The sequence below is a fragment of the Megalobrama amblycephala genome, linkage group LG2 (assembly GCF_018812025.1).
Source record: "Megalobrama amblycephala isolate DHTTF-2021 linkage group LG2, ASM1881202v1, whole genome shotgun sequence".
NCBI lineage: Eukaryota > Metazoa > Chordata > Actinopteri > Cypriniformes > Xenocyprididae > Megalobrama > Megalobrama amblycephala.
In genome coordinates this window covers 2757763-2774236 of record NC_063045.1, presented here as the reverse complement: position 1 = coordinate 2774236, position 16474 = coordinate 2757763, and the positions used below count along the sequence as shown (strand labels likewise).

General features: G+C 34.8%; 1 protein-coding gene across 1 annotated transcript in view; it reads right to left on the bottom strand.

The window, feature by feature from the left end:
- Nucleotides 1–16474, bottom strand: part of LOC125263168 (Fc receptor-like protein 3) — a 43977-nt gene that overhangs the window by 19994 nt on the left and 7509 nt on the right. Inside the window, 6 exon segments of the mRNA XM_048182089.1 lie at nucleotides 4196–4438; nucleotides 4696–4977; nucleotides 5073–5243; nucleotides 5512–5646; nucleotides 5719–5985; nucleotides 11617–11652. Of these exon segments, the coding sequence (XP_048038046.1) occupies nucleotides 4196–4438; nucleotides 4696–4977; nucleotides 5073–5243; nucleotides 5512–5646; nucleotides 5719–5985; nucleotides 11617–11652 (1134 nt within the window).

Below are 16474 nucleotides of genomic sequence, written 5' to 3'. Positions count from 1 at the left end.
CCTCAGAATTCATTGTGAGCCAATGATGACAGGGGAAACAGTATCTGCAGTCAGGTAAGATGTTGTCAGGCTATATGTCAGTGTTTTGGTGTTTAGTTTTAGTAAGTTGTTATGAAATAAAAAGTTTCTCCTCTCAGAAAAAAGCAAAAAAAAAAAATATATATATATATACATACACACACAAAGAAAAGAAAAACAAACAAACAAAAATTTCCTTATTTATGTATATTTTAATTTTTTCCCACATTTCTTTCTTTTTTCTTTTATTTATACATTTATTCATTTAGACTTTTATTTATGTATTCATTTCCTATTTGTTCATTTCTACATTTATTTGTCTGTCGGGTAATGAGGAGGGCGTGGTTTAGCTCAGACATAACAGTCGAGCTCAGAGTAGGCGAGGGCGAAGCGTTGAGGCCACAGTGACACCTTGTGGTGTGTGTCTGAAACACAAGAAGTGACAGTCGCAGCTTCACTAATGGGTTCTGTTGGCGTGGTCTTATTATTAATCACACGTCTTAGTTTAAGTTATCAACTGGAAATATCCAGAATGAGATCAATCAGAATGTGTCCATGGAAACTGAGCAAGTGAAACTTATTTTCTATTATTAAGCAGTTGTAGCCTTTAGCCGACCCCCGTAAACTGATGTCCTGGGGCAACCTTATTAAATGTATGAATGCCACATTAATTCCAACCCAGGTAAAAAAATACTATAGTAATTAATAGGAAATACTATAGTGTTTTTGAACCATACTATAGTAAAATACTTGAATTAATTTGTTGTGGTAATTCTATAGTTGCTGTGATAATATAACAACTATAGTAATATAAACAAATTACTTTACCCAATACTGTACTAAGTTTTCTACAACTATAGGGTATATTATACTACAATATACACTACAGTTTACCGTAGTAAAAAAAGTATACTACAGTATTTATACAGTTTATCAGTTCAGTATAGTTATACTACAGTATGCTGTAGCATTCATTAACAAAGTGTTGTAAATACTATAAAATATACAGTATACTACAATTTACCATGGTTCAAAAACACTATAGTATTTACTATAGTATTTTTTCAGTTAGATGATAAGGCTGTAGGGCAGTTACCAATAACCTGCTGTGTTTTAGTTTAATATTAAACATATCATGTCATATTTCTATCATGTTAAACATTTCTCTCATAACATTTTTATGCACTTGTAGGCTAACTGCTGAGTAAATTCGTTGTCTCTTCTGTATTTTGGCTCTGATGAAGCTCTGATTGGATTTTACTGGTAACTGCCCTACAGCCTTTTCATCTAATTTATCGATTGGAATTAACATGGCAGTCATACGTTTAATAAGGTTGCCCCAAGACATCAGTTTACGGTAGGCTAAAGGCTAATATAAAAATAAGTGTGTTTCTGTTGTTGTCAGTACTGTTTTTGGACGTTACATTAAAATGCAGTTAGCTCCAAAATATGAGGGCACGTGACAGGTGCTGTTTGAAAGAGCATGATGCTGCATCTGTGTATGTTTAATGCGTGGCGTGTGTTTCACCAGATCAGTTTCCATGGGCACATTTTGATTGATCTCATTCTGGATATTTCCAGTTGATAACCTAAGACGTGTGATTAATAATAAGACCACGCCAAGAAGAGAACCCATTAGTGAAGCTGTGACTGTCACTTCTTGTGTTTCAGACACACACCACAAGGTGTCACTGTGGCCTCAACGCTTCGCCCACACCTACTCTGAGCTCGATTGTTATGTCTGAGCTAAACCACGCCTCATTACCCTACGGACAAATAAATGTAGAAGTACATAAATGTGAAAATAAAGAAATGTAGAAATAAATGTTTAAAATAAAATAAAATAAAAACAACTGATTTCTAAACGACAGTCATCACATTCGTATCTACCTATTAACAAATTGAAGCTGCAGCGATCAAGTAGTTGATCTTACAAGAGAAGAAAAGTTCAAGAAGCAAAGAAGTAAATATGAACTGTGTATGCAACACACTACAGTATACTGTCAATTACAGTCATACATGAATAGAGAAATACATTCACCATCCTGCACCTTCATTACAGTACACAGTACTACAGCAGTTTCTTGCTCTTCTGACAAAAGACTCTCTCAAAAATACAGCACATGTATAAGCTACAAATACATTTGACAACCATGAATTTGAGGGTACAGTTTACTGGACACAGAATAGTGATTTTATTTCCTCATATAAAGTACTGTGACTGTGTACTGTAATTATAGTCTTTTTTCAACTGCTACACACTAAATCCTCACTTGTCACACAATTTCTGAAAGCTGACACTCAAATACCAGAAGCACACCCCAAATCTGCAAAACCATACACTAATTATTGGTCTTTGACAATTTCAATTTCATAAAACCATTTTTGCAAAACAACACACAAGTCTATCTGTAACACACAAAAATCTAACAGGAAGTATCTTGATTTTCCTTTTCAAACACAATCATTGTTTCTGTCCAACTACTCATGATTGATGTATTTCTTCTCTTTCATACTGTGTAATACTGTATTCACAACCACAAATGCTTACAGTAAAAAATAAATAGTTTGGCTTCAATCTTGTTTTTGTGTTTACCGTGAATTTTTCAACATCTCTCTGGCAATTACTTTCAATCTTGTACAGAAATGTATAGGAGCTCATGAAAGAAGAGCTTTAGGTTTTGAATAACTGTGTGTATATGATAGATCCAAAAATATAATATTATTGCAAAGGTGTTTTCTTTTGAGAAGTGTTTGTGATATTTTGAATGCAGTGCATCTGAAATACAAAGCATCAACAGCAGAATATTTTTTAAAAAGTGTCTTCTGTTTCTTTATTTAAAAAAATATTCATAGTTAAAATATGAAATATTGCAGTAATACACGTCAGGAGACTTACTCTAAAATAAGGAATATACTTAAATATTACAAACATGCAAACATCACACAAGCCTTACATTGAAAAGGATTGAACTGTTTTACATAAAGCAGAACAAAATAGACATATTAAACTCACTTAAATAAATACTGGAAAGCCACTGAAATATGCTGATAAATAGTAATGTATGACTTTCCAAACTTAATAAATGGACAGTCACTGTGTTTTCAGGCTGAAGAGAGGCATTTTATTTTAAATGAAGCAAAACACACATTTAAAGATGTACTTGTGATGCTAAAGCTCAGTGATGGTCTGGTCCATATTACCAATAATATTTCATTGGTCAAAAACAGAAAAAAACAAATTTACCCTTTCTCAACTATTCCAAAGTGTAACCTTTTACAATGCAATCAATTCCTGATGGATACAATCAAATGGGAATGGAATCAATGGAAGTGAAGTGGGTTGGGAAAGTTGGTTCATGTTGACTTTAACAACCGTAACTTGACAAAAGGTCAGTCGTGGTGAATCAGGAGTGACTCCTGTATGTCATACACACACAACAGTAATAAAGAGGATTCATTCCTGCATTTAAATGAAGTTGTCTCTCCCTGAACGTGACTTTTACAGTAATAATGATCTGCTGAGCTTGTGAATTAGATATTGACAGATTTTAGGAAGATGTTGAAGTTTTCTGACCGTCACAACAAATGAATCAGATTGAAGTTTCTTCCTCTTCAGCAGATGTAACTGTTAAATACACACAATAACAATCATTTACTCATGGGTATATTTGTTTTTTCTCAGCATTTATTGCTTTTATGAACTACAATCATCTTTTAACAATATGAACTTAAATTTGAAAAAAGCATGTGTGTGTGTCAGTGAGGGAATGTGTGTATTTGCAGCGGATAATTCACACAAGTGACGAATTCAATTTTGTATTTGTAAATCAATTTCACAAAACTGTTTTTGAAACAGCTTTACAAAGAACAAACCCGAATGTGATATCACATAATATTTTGACTGGTTTGTTGGTCAATTAAATATAGTGATAATAATGACTTGTAATAAATCACGGGGGTGTTTTACCTCTCATTCTGCAGCATTTGTAAATCAGCACGACTGTCATGAGCAGATATGGACAAGCTGCCAGTGCAGAACTGAGTATGTTGAGGACAGAGATCTGAGAGTCTGAATGAGACGCTGAAAAAGAGAAACACAAGCACTTTATCATGAACTATATCTGAACGAGGACATATGAAGACATAAATCACTCACAGTTTCATTGACTCTCACCTCTGACTGAGATCCAGCTCTTGAGCGACTCTCCTCTCTCTGGGTGTTTGCAGTAGTAGAAACCCTCATGTGACTTTGAGACAGTAGAGATGATCATCTCTGTAGTTTGACTCTGGATGAGTGATTCATCTTTATAGAAATCAGCTCTGAGGATTGATGGGGTTGAAAACTTATTTAAACAGTGTAGAGTCAGATTATCTCCTTCAGTCACAGGATGAACAGGACTCTCCAGAATCACATCAGCTGCAGAAACACAGGAAACATGCAACATAAACAAAACAGTAACATAATAAAAACAAGACAAAATAAAAATAGATGTTTATATTCTCCACTGCCCACTGGTTTCTGAGTGTTTTAGTGTATTTAGTCTATGATGGTCTGGCTGTTTTTTACTGGCCAAAGTCACGACTGTATCTAATGCTTCCTGCTCTTGTTAACTTTCTTCATGCATTGACTGTAAACTGTCAGTGAAATGAACAAATACAGAAACACAGACTCACAGTGTACAGTGATATTAACAGGATGAGATTTCTCTCCAGATTCAGACTGACACCAGTACACTCCAGTGTGTGATATACTGGTGGATCTGATTGTACATGTAGATCCTGTTTGTGATCCCCGGCGTAATGATGAACAATCTTCCAGCCCCCGACTGTCTCTGTATCTTCTGACTGTCCATCCATCAGAGTTACTCTGGTCCTCACAGCTCAGAAAGAGAGAGTCAGATGTGAAGTGTTGTGATCTGCTGGGACTGATGATCAGAGACACTCGAGGAGAAACACCTGACAACACAATTACAGCTATAATTTATAAATATTACATATTTAACTTCCTTTATTAAAGACAAACCCATCGTTTAAGTTCTGTTTGAACTCACCAGTGACCCACAGTGGTTGTTTGTTGCTGTATTTTGTTTTATAGGCTGTTTTTTCTCTCTTTGCTCCACACACATAAACTCCAGTGTGATTTACAGTAGCAGAACTGACAGTGTATTTTCCTCCAGATCCTCTGCTGCTGTCTGAGAGCAGCTTATAACGATCTCTGAAGTCTGTAAAATAAGATAATGTGAAGTTAACACTTTAAGGAACAACTTCTATTGGATCTGGCCCTTATAAATTACATTTGTATCAAAACTTGAACCTGAATAAACTCTGTTACATTGGTGTAACTCAATATGTTTAGGTTGTTTAAATCAGGGTTTGATCAATGGCTCTTATGTTGTTACAGAGGAGTGACTGTAATGGAGGATTGGGTATTAAATTATATATTTCACTTCAATGAACCAGTTAATCCTGATGAAGCACATTATAACTGACCTGATGAGACTTTAGTTACAGTGAACCAGCTGAATGTCCAGCCTGTAGAGGAGCCTTTAACCTCACAGATCAGAGTCACTGGATCTCCTTCAGTCAACCACTTCTGAGGAGAAACACTTAAAACTGCTCTGGGATCTGACATTGAGAAATCACTCATTAATAACATGATAAACTTGTGTGTGTTTATGAAGAGATGATCAAACTCACCTGATACTGTCAGTGTAACTTCATCACTGCGGTGTGATCTGCGTGATCCTCCTTTCTCTGATCCATAACAGAAGTATTTACCAGCATCAGACTCAGAAACAGGCCTGAATGTGTGTTCCTGTAGTTCAGTGGAAACCATGAATGAACCTCCTTTAAACCAGTAGTACCTCCAGCTAGTGACTCCATCAGCATATATGTCACATCTGAGAGTGACTGAGTCTCCTCCATGTTGATCAGGTTTAATGGACACTTTGGCTTTTGGTCTTTCTGTACAACAACAAACAATAAATATAATGTGATAAATAATATAATAAATACAAATACTAAAATGTGCTGTTTTTATTGTATGAACAGTTACTTATAAAACACTAAATGAAGATAAAGTGAAGTGTTGCTCTCTGTAGATGTTCATTCAGTGTTTATGATATGATGTCATTGACAGGCGACACAATGATACGGTCCGTGTCCTGGATAAAACTGCTCATTTGTCTGGATTCAAACATTGTTGGAAACGTTTGGGATAATGTAAGTACACAAGTCAACAAAATATATAACATTGTTTTAGTGGTTTTAGGATATTTTAATCAAAAAATCTTACATATTGTGCCTTTAAAGTTAAATTTCAAAGTTATAAACAAACCTTCTGTCAAAATCAACCACTTCTGTGGAGAAACACTTAAAACTGCTCTGAAAAGAAATCACTGATTAATAACATGATAAACTTGTGTGTGTTTATGAAGAGATGATCAAACTCACCTGATACTGTCAGTGTAACATCACTGTAGTGTGATCTGCGTGATCCTCCTTTCTCTGATCCATAACAGAAGTATTTACCAGCATCAGACTCAGAAACAGACCTGAATGTGAGTCCCTGTAGTTCAGTGGTAACCATGAATAAAACTCCTTTAAACCAGTAGTACCACCAGCTAGTGACTCCATCATCATATATGTCACATCTGAGAGTAACTGAGTCTCCAGTGAACACTGAACTCTGTGGCTCAACAGTCAGAGTTGTTTTGGGAGGATCTGTCAATATAAAGTCAGTGAAGCATGAGATGTGAAAGTTTTTCAGCAGATCTCATTCTCTCTCTGGTAAATTATTAGTGCACTTATATTTCACAGACAATGTAACAGAGCTGCTGGAAACAAGAAACAAACAAGGTGAACATTCGTCAGCGCAATACAAAGAGTTGAAGGACAAAAACTGTTCAAAGATCAGCCTATGTGAGGTTCAGTCATGATCACCAGCTGGAGTGCCCTTGATAGCCACCAGAGGTCACTCCACCCCAGACCATTGCCCCTCTATCATGGACTACATTTCCCAAAACAGCCGTTGATTCAGCTGTGTCTCTTTAATCTTGTTAACTCTGTGTATATAATCCTGGTTTTCTCAGTCATTCTCTGTGAAGTCTTGTACGTGTCATCACTGCATTTCTGAGCGCAACATTGTTCATCTGTTTCCCTGGATTTGACCCTTTGCCTGTTCTCCGGATTTTGTCTCTTGATCTGCCTGAGTTCCTGTCCTGATATCTGTTTGGACTGTTTATTAACTTTTGTCTGTTTTGTGAATTATGTTTGTGGATTACCCTTCTAATAAATACTGTGTTTGGATCCTCAGCCTTTGTGTCTCAGAGCAGCACATGACGGGTTCATTCAAACCCTCATCCTTTAGGTTAGAAGCTCTGAGCTTAAAGCAGGGTTTCACACCACCTTCATCTACACCAGCAGTCTAAAGCCCTATTCGGACGGGACTAGTTTCACAGGGGGTCCGTGTACGTTGTGATAGTTTGTTTTCCAATTTGAAATGAAATACGCAGAAACGAGAAAACGGCCGTTTCCCGTTTTTTCGTTTGTTAAAAAAACCGAAAAAACGAGATTTTGACTCGATTTTCGTTTTTTTCGGGTCACGGATAGAAAACGGAAACACGACTTCAAAACTCTTTTTCCACATGTGGGCGGTCATTACACGCCCCTTTCAGCCGATTGGTCTATCAAATCTGAGCCAGTGACGTCATCTTCAGTTCGTTCAACAAAATAACAGTCCTCTGCCGCTATATCAGTACATGTCATAAATCGGCTTTCTTCTGTGCAACCTAACGCGTATTTCACAGAAATATTTGCACAGATAAAAAAAAAAGTTTAAAAAACCTAAAGTAAATTTAATTAAGTCTGTTTTTAAGCTGTCATTGTGTTTTTAAAATGTAAAATGTAAATGCCTCTACATCTGTTAAGCGCATGACATCCTTTGGGCTACTACCACCGATCAATAGGCTATACATAATGATAGACTATTCTCTATAGATCAGTGGCTACTGCACTCTTTTTTTTTTATTATTATTTTAATGTTTTGAAACATTTTATACATTTAAATTCAATCATTTAGCAGACGCATTCCTTGCAGTAGACTATGCAGTCATATTAGAAAATAGGCTATCCACTAGGTGGCAACACCTAATAACGGTATCACCATCGGGGGGCTTTTTAGTTTTCCTTGGCTTATAAATGGATATACAGATTTTATCTCTTAAATTAAACACTTTTATGAACACAGTGAACATTATTTTATGTCACAGCTTACTTGCTATCCTCACTTTTTCTGTCTTTCCTTCGCTTTTGAATGAATTAGCTATAAATGGCCCTGAACATTTTACTTTCAATTTCGATTTAACGGCTATTGGCGATTCTGCGTCAATTGCTTTAGTGGACAACAGCAAAACAAAAACTCTCGTATATTAAACATAGAACTTTTATTATCTTTGTAATTATTGTATTATCTTTTATCATCTTTGTAATTATTTTATTTTGTAAATATTCGTGGCTTAAACAGCGGGAAAATTTATGCAGTTCTGTGGATGTTTTGAAAAACTTAAACTAAACGAAAATTATTGTTGCCGTCAATATAATTTCTGTTTTTCCCCCCTGACTTTCAACTGATGCGATCATCGTTTCATTAACCGACAAGATTATATTAAATTAGAATTAAACGAAATTTGTGAATCATTAAAAAAATCCCAGGGGTTTAGTTTTAGCCTGCATGAACAAATAGCAGAATAAACAACAGAACATGAGGATTCATCATCATCACGCACCTGCAGCGCTTCTGTGAACGGAGAACAAAGGATTCAATTATATAAAAGGAATAAATAGCCTATGTCTATGCGCGAAATTTATTTCACTTAATTAATATATTACCAAAATGAAAGGGGAAAAAATGCGACAATATGAGTGTCGGTTCATTTTTGAGAAGTTCACAGAAAGGAAACCGAGACGGCAGAAAATGTCTTTGTTTATTGTACAAGCAATGTTTTGTTTTTATTGTGAGTGTACAAAAATAATAGGCCTATTTAACCCTTCACAGATTCGAATGGTGTTACATATATTTGACCATAAATGTCTGAGTATTTTAAGTTGTTTCCGCTTTTATAAGAAAATTCAAGTGAACGCGTCGGCGCCTCACGCACACACAACATCAGTTTTAGTAACTTGACATCACAGCTTGTTAAGTGTAGGCCTATATATAAAAAGTTATACTGCTCATTTTAAATAGTCTGTGTAGGCTACAATAAAAGCGTTTAAATAATAAATATAGTTTAGCCTCCAAATCGTGAATATTGAAACATTTGGATTTGTGTCAAATTAGAGAGGTAGCTAGTTATAACGCCGGTTTCTGTTTCAGTTCAGCTTTACATTAATTCGTTTTGGCTTAACATTTATATATTATTTTTGTCATAACTAAAATAGCTATGTAGCTGTAATTTCGATCTTTAATGTTTGATCTTTACATATTCCCTTAATCTTTTAACCAAAGGGTTATTAACATTAGCCTATATTCAGCAGACAATGTTAGGCTAAATAAAATAAATAAATAGAGATGAGCTATTGTTCGTTTTTCAAAATTGCTTACACTACTTATATATTGTGATTTATGCTATTTATTCAAAATAGAATAAAATAAAAAAAATTTATTTTTAAATGTTAAATTGCTTTTCATCCGCTCCTCTGTGTGGGTAGTGCAGTTTCAACTATGCATATTAAACTACAAACAACATTACAACAGTCTGTGTGCTGATTAACATTTCTGAAATAAATATTTCTGTGAAATACGCGTTAAGTTGCACAGAAGGAAGCCGATTTATGACATCTACTGATATAGCGGCAGAGGACTGTTATTTTGTTGAACGAACTGAAGATGACGTCACTGGCTCAGATTTGATTGACCAATCGGCTGAAAGGGGCGTGTAATGACCGCCCACATGTGGAAAACGAGTTTTGAAGTCGTGTTTCCATTTTCTATCCGTGACCCGAAAAAACGAAAATCGAGTCAAAATCTCGTTTTTTCGTTTTTTTTTTAACAAACGATAAAACGGGAAACGACCGTTTTCTCGTTTCTGCGTATTTCATTTCAAATTGGAAAACAAACTATCAAAACGTACACGGACCCACAGGGGGACGTTAGAGAAATGTCTGTTTCACAGACGTACTTTGAGATTTTATTCCCGTCTGAATCTGCCATGTCTGTCTTTTTCTCACACGACCTCTGTAAAAATTCCAGAGCAAATTACCTAACTGTTTTTCGTCAAACTCGGCGGTCCTCAGAGAAATCTAATCCCGTCCGAATGCGAATGTCTGTGATTTCCGAAAATGTTTTTTCCAAAACGCTTTTTCTTGTGTGTTTTGGTCAACGTGAACTACCGTACAATCTCTCGCTATCGTGCCGGCATTTAAGTTTCTGCTTTTTGCGCACCGATAATGGATGTAGATGTGTTTGGTACACTGCGAAGAAATAAAAAAAATAAATCAACAAGAAGAGCCAAATCACGTAAACTGTTAAGACTGGCTACTGTAATATCAGTTTCAGGTAAGAGTACTTTCATTTCTGCACTTAATTACATAACGTGTAAATTATATAAGTTAAAACTTTTTATTCCAGTGGGTTTATTATAAGAACCCAGTTCTATTAAATCATGATGATATGTTTAGTTCATATGATCATACGCAATCCACGCATTCTGAACACGTGATCTTCTGAAATGCCCACATGTAAAACACAAACACTCCTACCTCGGTAATAAACACGGAGATGTTAGTCCCCTCCGAATCCGTACATAAAATCACAGACGTAGGTTGATAAGAATTGTTACTCAAACGTCGTTTGGAAAACTAGTCCCGTCCGAATGACACACAGTATCAGATAACAAAGTGTTTCAAACTGTTGTTGTAGTTTAGAGGACTTTGTTACTGCAGGTTCAGAAACTCATTTTTATTAAATCTGTTCAAAGTTTTTGTGGTGTCTGTAGAGTCACTAATTTTAAAAACAAAGTAAATGTCAAAAGATAGTTTGTTTTTCTATATTCTTTATAACAAACTTTGGCCGTGCAATATATCTGAAGAAATCAGTGAATGTTTTTGGTGTTTTTGTCACACATCAGAACTGTCTGTGTGGTTTTATAGTCACAACACATGAATCATTATATAACTTGTTTAAAAAGATGTATTTATAATCATCACTCCTTTTCTCTGCTGGGGTTGGATTCATGAAAAATCTTCTTAAAGAAGTTAAGAAAGTTCTTAAGAAAGATAAATTACTAGAAATTTAAGACAGGTTGGAGGTTATCCTGAATTTAAGAAGTTATTTATGATTATTTTAAGAACATTCTTTTCAGGAATATGAATACTTAATTAAACTTAAATTTTGTCTGAAGATCAATATTAAGAAGATAAGAAAAATCTTAAACATTTTTGGGAATACAATATATATCTGTTTTTCTTAAGTAATAAAGCAAGAAGAAAATAGCAGTGAAGAATAATTTTATTCTTCAGAATGTTTCATGAATCCGGCTCCTGGTTTGTAACAGAATCACCCATTTGTGATGAAGTTTATGAATCAAATTCACTCACCTTCAGTGTGTCCAGAGTGGATGTTTGAAATCAGCACTGAAAACACAAAGTAAAAAACTCATGAAAGATTAAATGTTTCAAGGAAAGATCATCCATTGGGACAGAGGACAGAGATTAAGCCTTGTCCAGGAATAAAATGGCCTTTTAAACCAGATTAACAGAAATATGCTTTCTCTGTCATGGTTTAAAATAGTCCTAGACTTAGTATAGTCCAGAGTTTAATAAGCTGATTTCCTGGAGGAAGACTAGAGCGACTCCAGGACTAAATTGAGGCTTAAATTAAACCTACCAGAAGGCAGGTTTAACTTCAGATTAATGTTGTGTCTCAAAGAAAACACATGTATTGCATATATATATATATATATATATATATATAGTTTTCTCTGAGAACCTGGATTTTTGGAATCTAACAAAAATCTACTGAATCCTTTTGGGTATTCTCAAATTTAGTTGTTATTTGACTCAAGTTGCATTTTATACTTAATTGAGTTGCAATATTGGGACAATATTTCCATTATACGTCGAGCTTGTGCTGTAGCCCAAGTTGAGGGGCTTTTGGGCCTACTAAGACCTTGAAAAACAGATCTGTCACCATCAACATTTGCAACTTCCATCAACTTCGGGTACATCCTGGTAAGATATATTATGCCTCCTAAAAATGTTAAAACATCTCCTTGTGAGGAGGATGCGGTTGTTACAATGAGTGTACTCTCCCAGTTGATGGAGCAGCAGAGAGGGATCTACAAAGATATGTTATTGCAGCAGCAAGATAATTTTAAATGCTTCATTCAGCTGATTATTGACGGAACTAATAAAAGATTGGATGGTGTTATTAGAGATGTACAGGAATTGAAGACCAGCTTGGAATTTACCCAAACAAAGTTTGAAGAGGAAAGGATGGGATGCACTGAGTTAGAGGCAAAGATAAGGACATTTGAGACCAACATCACTACTTCCAAGTGGGAATTGGATGAAATGTTCAACAAGCTGGACTATATTGAAAACCAGAATAGGAGAACAAATATTTTAATTAATGGCATTGCGGATGAGAAAGGAGAGAATTGGTGTGAATCAGAGAAAAAGGTGCGAGAAATGTTTACAAAAAACTTGGGCTTAGATGGATTAAACATGGATATTGAGCATGCCCAGAGACTTGGTTTCAGGACAGCGGAAGGCCAAGGAAAATTGTTGTTAAGCTTCTTCGCATTAAAGACAAAGAGCGGATTCTTTCTTCTGCTAAGAAACTAAAGGGCACCAGGATCTACATTAATGAAGATTTTTCTGAAGCTGTACAACTGAGGAGGAAAGAGTTGTGGCCGAAGGTGAAAGCTGCCAGAGAAAGAGGTGATAAAGCGAGTTTGAAGTATGATAAACTGATTATCACCCCAAGGGCTGGACAAAGTCAGTTATTGCCCTAATGAGTTTTAAAGTATAATTTTATATATGTTTGTTTATATGTATGTGTGGCTGTGTGTAGGACTTCTACGTACACTGTAAAAAAAATCCCGTTGTTTCTACGGAAAAATACCGGCAGCTGTGGTTACCAGAACAATACTGTAAAAATGACATCAAACCGTAAACATACTTACGGAGTTACATGTGAATTTTACATTTTAAATATGTATATTTAACATTGGATTTCAGTACACTGTAAAAAAAATCCCAGTAAAATTTACAGTAAAATAACATATTTCATTAACTGATATAATGTTAATTTACCAACCTAATGAAGTACTAATATCTGTTTTGTATCTTTATAATACACTGACAGTCACCAAACCCAGTGGTGATGAGAGTCACATGATGAATCAAAGTTCATCACAAGCAGCTTTTCCACAAGCTGAGGAGGACAATACTAATATATAGAAGGTGCACACAGTGTCATTCACACACACACTAAACACCATCATGGTAACATGCATGAAATTTTAAAAATGCAATAAACATTAATTTAACAACATTAGATGTAACATAAAACCCTAATGTACATAACTGATTAGAAAAAAATGAGAAAAACTAAGAAGAAACAGAGTTATTTCAACAAAAATATATCAAATGTGAAGTGTCACGCAGGGAATTGTGGGAATGTCAATTTACGGTTTTTCACTGTAAATTTTACAATGAATTGTTATTTTTCACTTTCAAAAACTGTGAATTTAACGGTATTTTACCGTAAAATTACATTAAATGTACCTTTAGATCTATTACAGTTATTCACCGTATATAGTACGGAAACTTTCTGTAAACCAATTAACAGTTTTTCACCGCAGCATTTTTACAGTCTTTTACTGTTAAAATCACGGTCATTTTTTACAGTGTATGTAGCTTACTTGATGATGATAAAATAACTCTGTGTATAAGATATTTAACCAGATTATAATTAATTTTAATTATGATGACCAGTATAAACAAACTACCTAAAGGTTTAATACTTGCACATATTAACATATGTAGTATAAGAAACAAAATTCAAGATTTGTCTTTATTTTTGCAATCAAACAAAATTGATATACTTATGATTTCTGAAACTCATCTGGATCATTTCATAGATGACTCAGATGTTGATATAGGGGGGTTCTCAATTTATAGAAATGATCGAAATAGGTTTGGAGGTGGTGTTGCTATTTATATACATGATCATTTCTCTGTTAAATTGAGACATGATTTAATGGTTGATGGTGTTGAAGTGTTATGGTTACAGGTTCAACTTCCATATTTAAAACCGATTATTCTTGGTTGTTGTTATAGGCCACCTAGTGCCAGGATAGAGTATGTAAATGGTTTATGTAATATGTTAGACAGGGTGACTGAGGAAAATAGAGAACTATACTGGATGGGTGATTTAAATATTGATTGGCTGTCTGATGCTTGTCCTTTGAGGAATAAGCTTAAAACTATGACAGACACTTGTGGTTTATCTCAATTAATGGATCAACCAACAAGAATTTCTAGTAACAATACAGGATTTTTAACATCAAAATGTATTGATCATATTTATACTAATAATCCTGATATGTGCTCTACTCCTGTTTCTGTAACAATTGGTTTTAGTGATCACAACTGTATTGCTGTCTCTAGGAGAACTAAGTTACCTAGAGCCTGTCCTAAAATCATTATGAAAAGATCTTATAGGGGATTTAATGAGGAGAGTTTTCTAAATGAATTGGATAATATTAAATGGAATTTGATAAGTGACATTAATGATGCGGATGCATCACTCAATTTATTTATGGATTGTTTTATGAGAGTAGTCAATAATCATGCCCCATTAAAGAAATTTACAGTTAAAGCCAATGGTGCTCCTAGGTTTAATAACGAGTTAAGGAGCTTAATGGCTCAAAGGGATGAGGCTAAAAAGGTTGTGGTTCTTTCAGACTCTCTTGAGGATAGAAAATTTTATTGTATTTTAAGGAATAAGGTGACCAAGGTGAACAGAGTGAAAAAGAAAAAATATTTTCAGAAGAGAATTGAAGACTGTGGTACAGATAGTAAGAGAATGTATTCAATGAAATTATGGGGAAAAAATCTATGGGTACTTCTTTTGTTGAATTGAATGGAGTTTATTTGACTAAGCCAATACAGATTGCGAATTATTTTAATGATTACTTTGTTACTAAGGTTTCTAACATTAGAGAGACAATGAAACATACTGTTGATTTTAACTCGAATGAGCTAATTGAAAAGTGTATTATGAAAGATAAACTGTGTACATTTGAATTTCAGCGGGTTAATGTTGTGCAGGTGGAAATGCTGCTGAGATCTTTGATGGTGGGCGGGTCGGCTGGTTTGGACAACTTAGATAGTAGGCTGTTGAAGTTATCAGCTAGACATATTTCTAAACCAATCTGTCACATTTTTAACAGATGTTTGATAGGTAGTGAGTGTCCAAAACTTTGGAAAGAGAGTAAGATAATTCCTTTACCCAAAGACACAAAAAGCAACTTTATGTGGTCTAAATAGCAGGCCTATTAGCATTTTGCCTGTTCTAAGTAAATTGTTGGAAAAAATTGTATTTGAGCAAGTGCAAGATTACTTTTCTAACAATGAATTGACTACGATGTTTCAACATGCATATAGGAAGGGTCATTCAACCTGCACTGCTATGACACAAATGTTGGATAGCTGGCAAGCATCGATTGATAAATCAAGGCTAGTGGGTACACTATTATTAGACTTCAGTGCTGCCTTTGATGTGATTGACCATGAAATTTTGATTTCCAAACTTATTAGTTATGGCTTTGCTTCCCCGGCAATTAAGTGGTTTAAGAGCTATTTGTCGGAGAGGTCGCAAAGAGTTTATTTTAATGGTGCATTATCTGGTAGCAAGTCCCTGGAGTGTGGTGTTCCTCAAGGTAGTTGCCTTGGACCTTTATTATTTTCAATTTTCATAAATGATATGCCATATATACTCAGTAAAGCTAAGTTGACTATGTTTGCTGATGATTCTACTCTTTATTATGCAGCCTCTACATGTTCAGAGCTTAATCATGTTCTGTCCTGTGAGATTAGCAAATTGTATAATTGGATCAAAACAAATAAACTTGTTCTAAATATTTCAAAAACTGTGAGCATAATATTTGGTTCTAAGTATAGATTATCTGATAATCCTAAAATTAATTTACAAGTAAATAGTCAAAATGTACAGCAAGCAAGTAAAAAAGGTGAAGCTTCTTGGTCTTTGGCTTGATTCTACATTATCATGGTCTGATCACATTAATAAAGTTGTGGCTAAAATGGGTAGAGCTGTGGCAGTAACGCGTAAATGTGCACATTTTTTAAATTCACAGTTGTTTAGTCGGGTTGTTTGTACATTGGTTTTGTGTTATTTGGATTATTGTTCTGTTGTATGGTCTGCTGC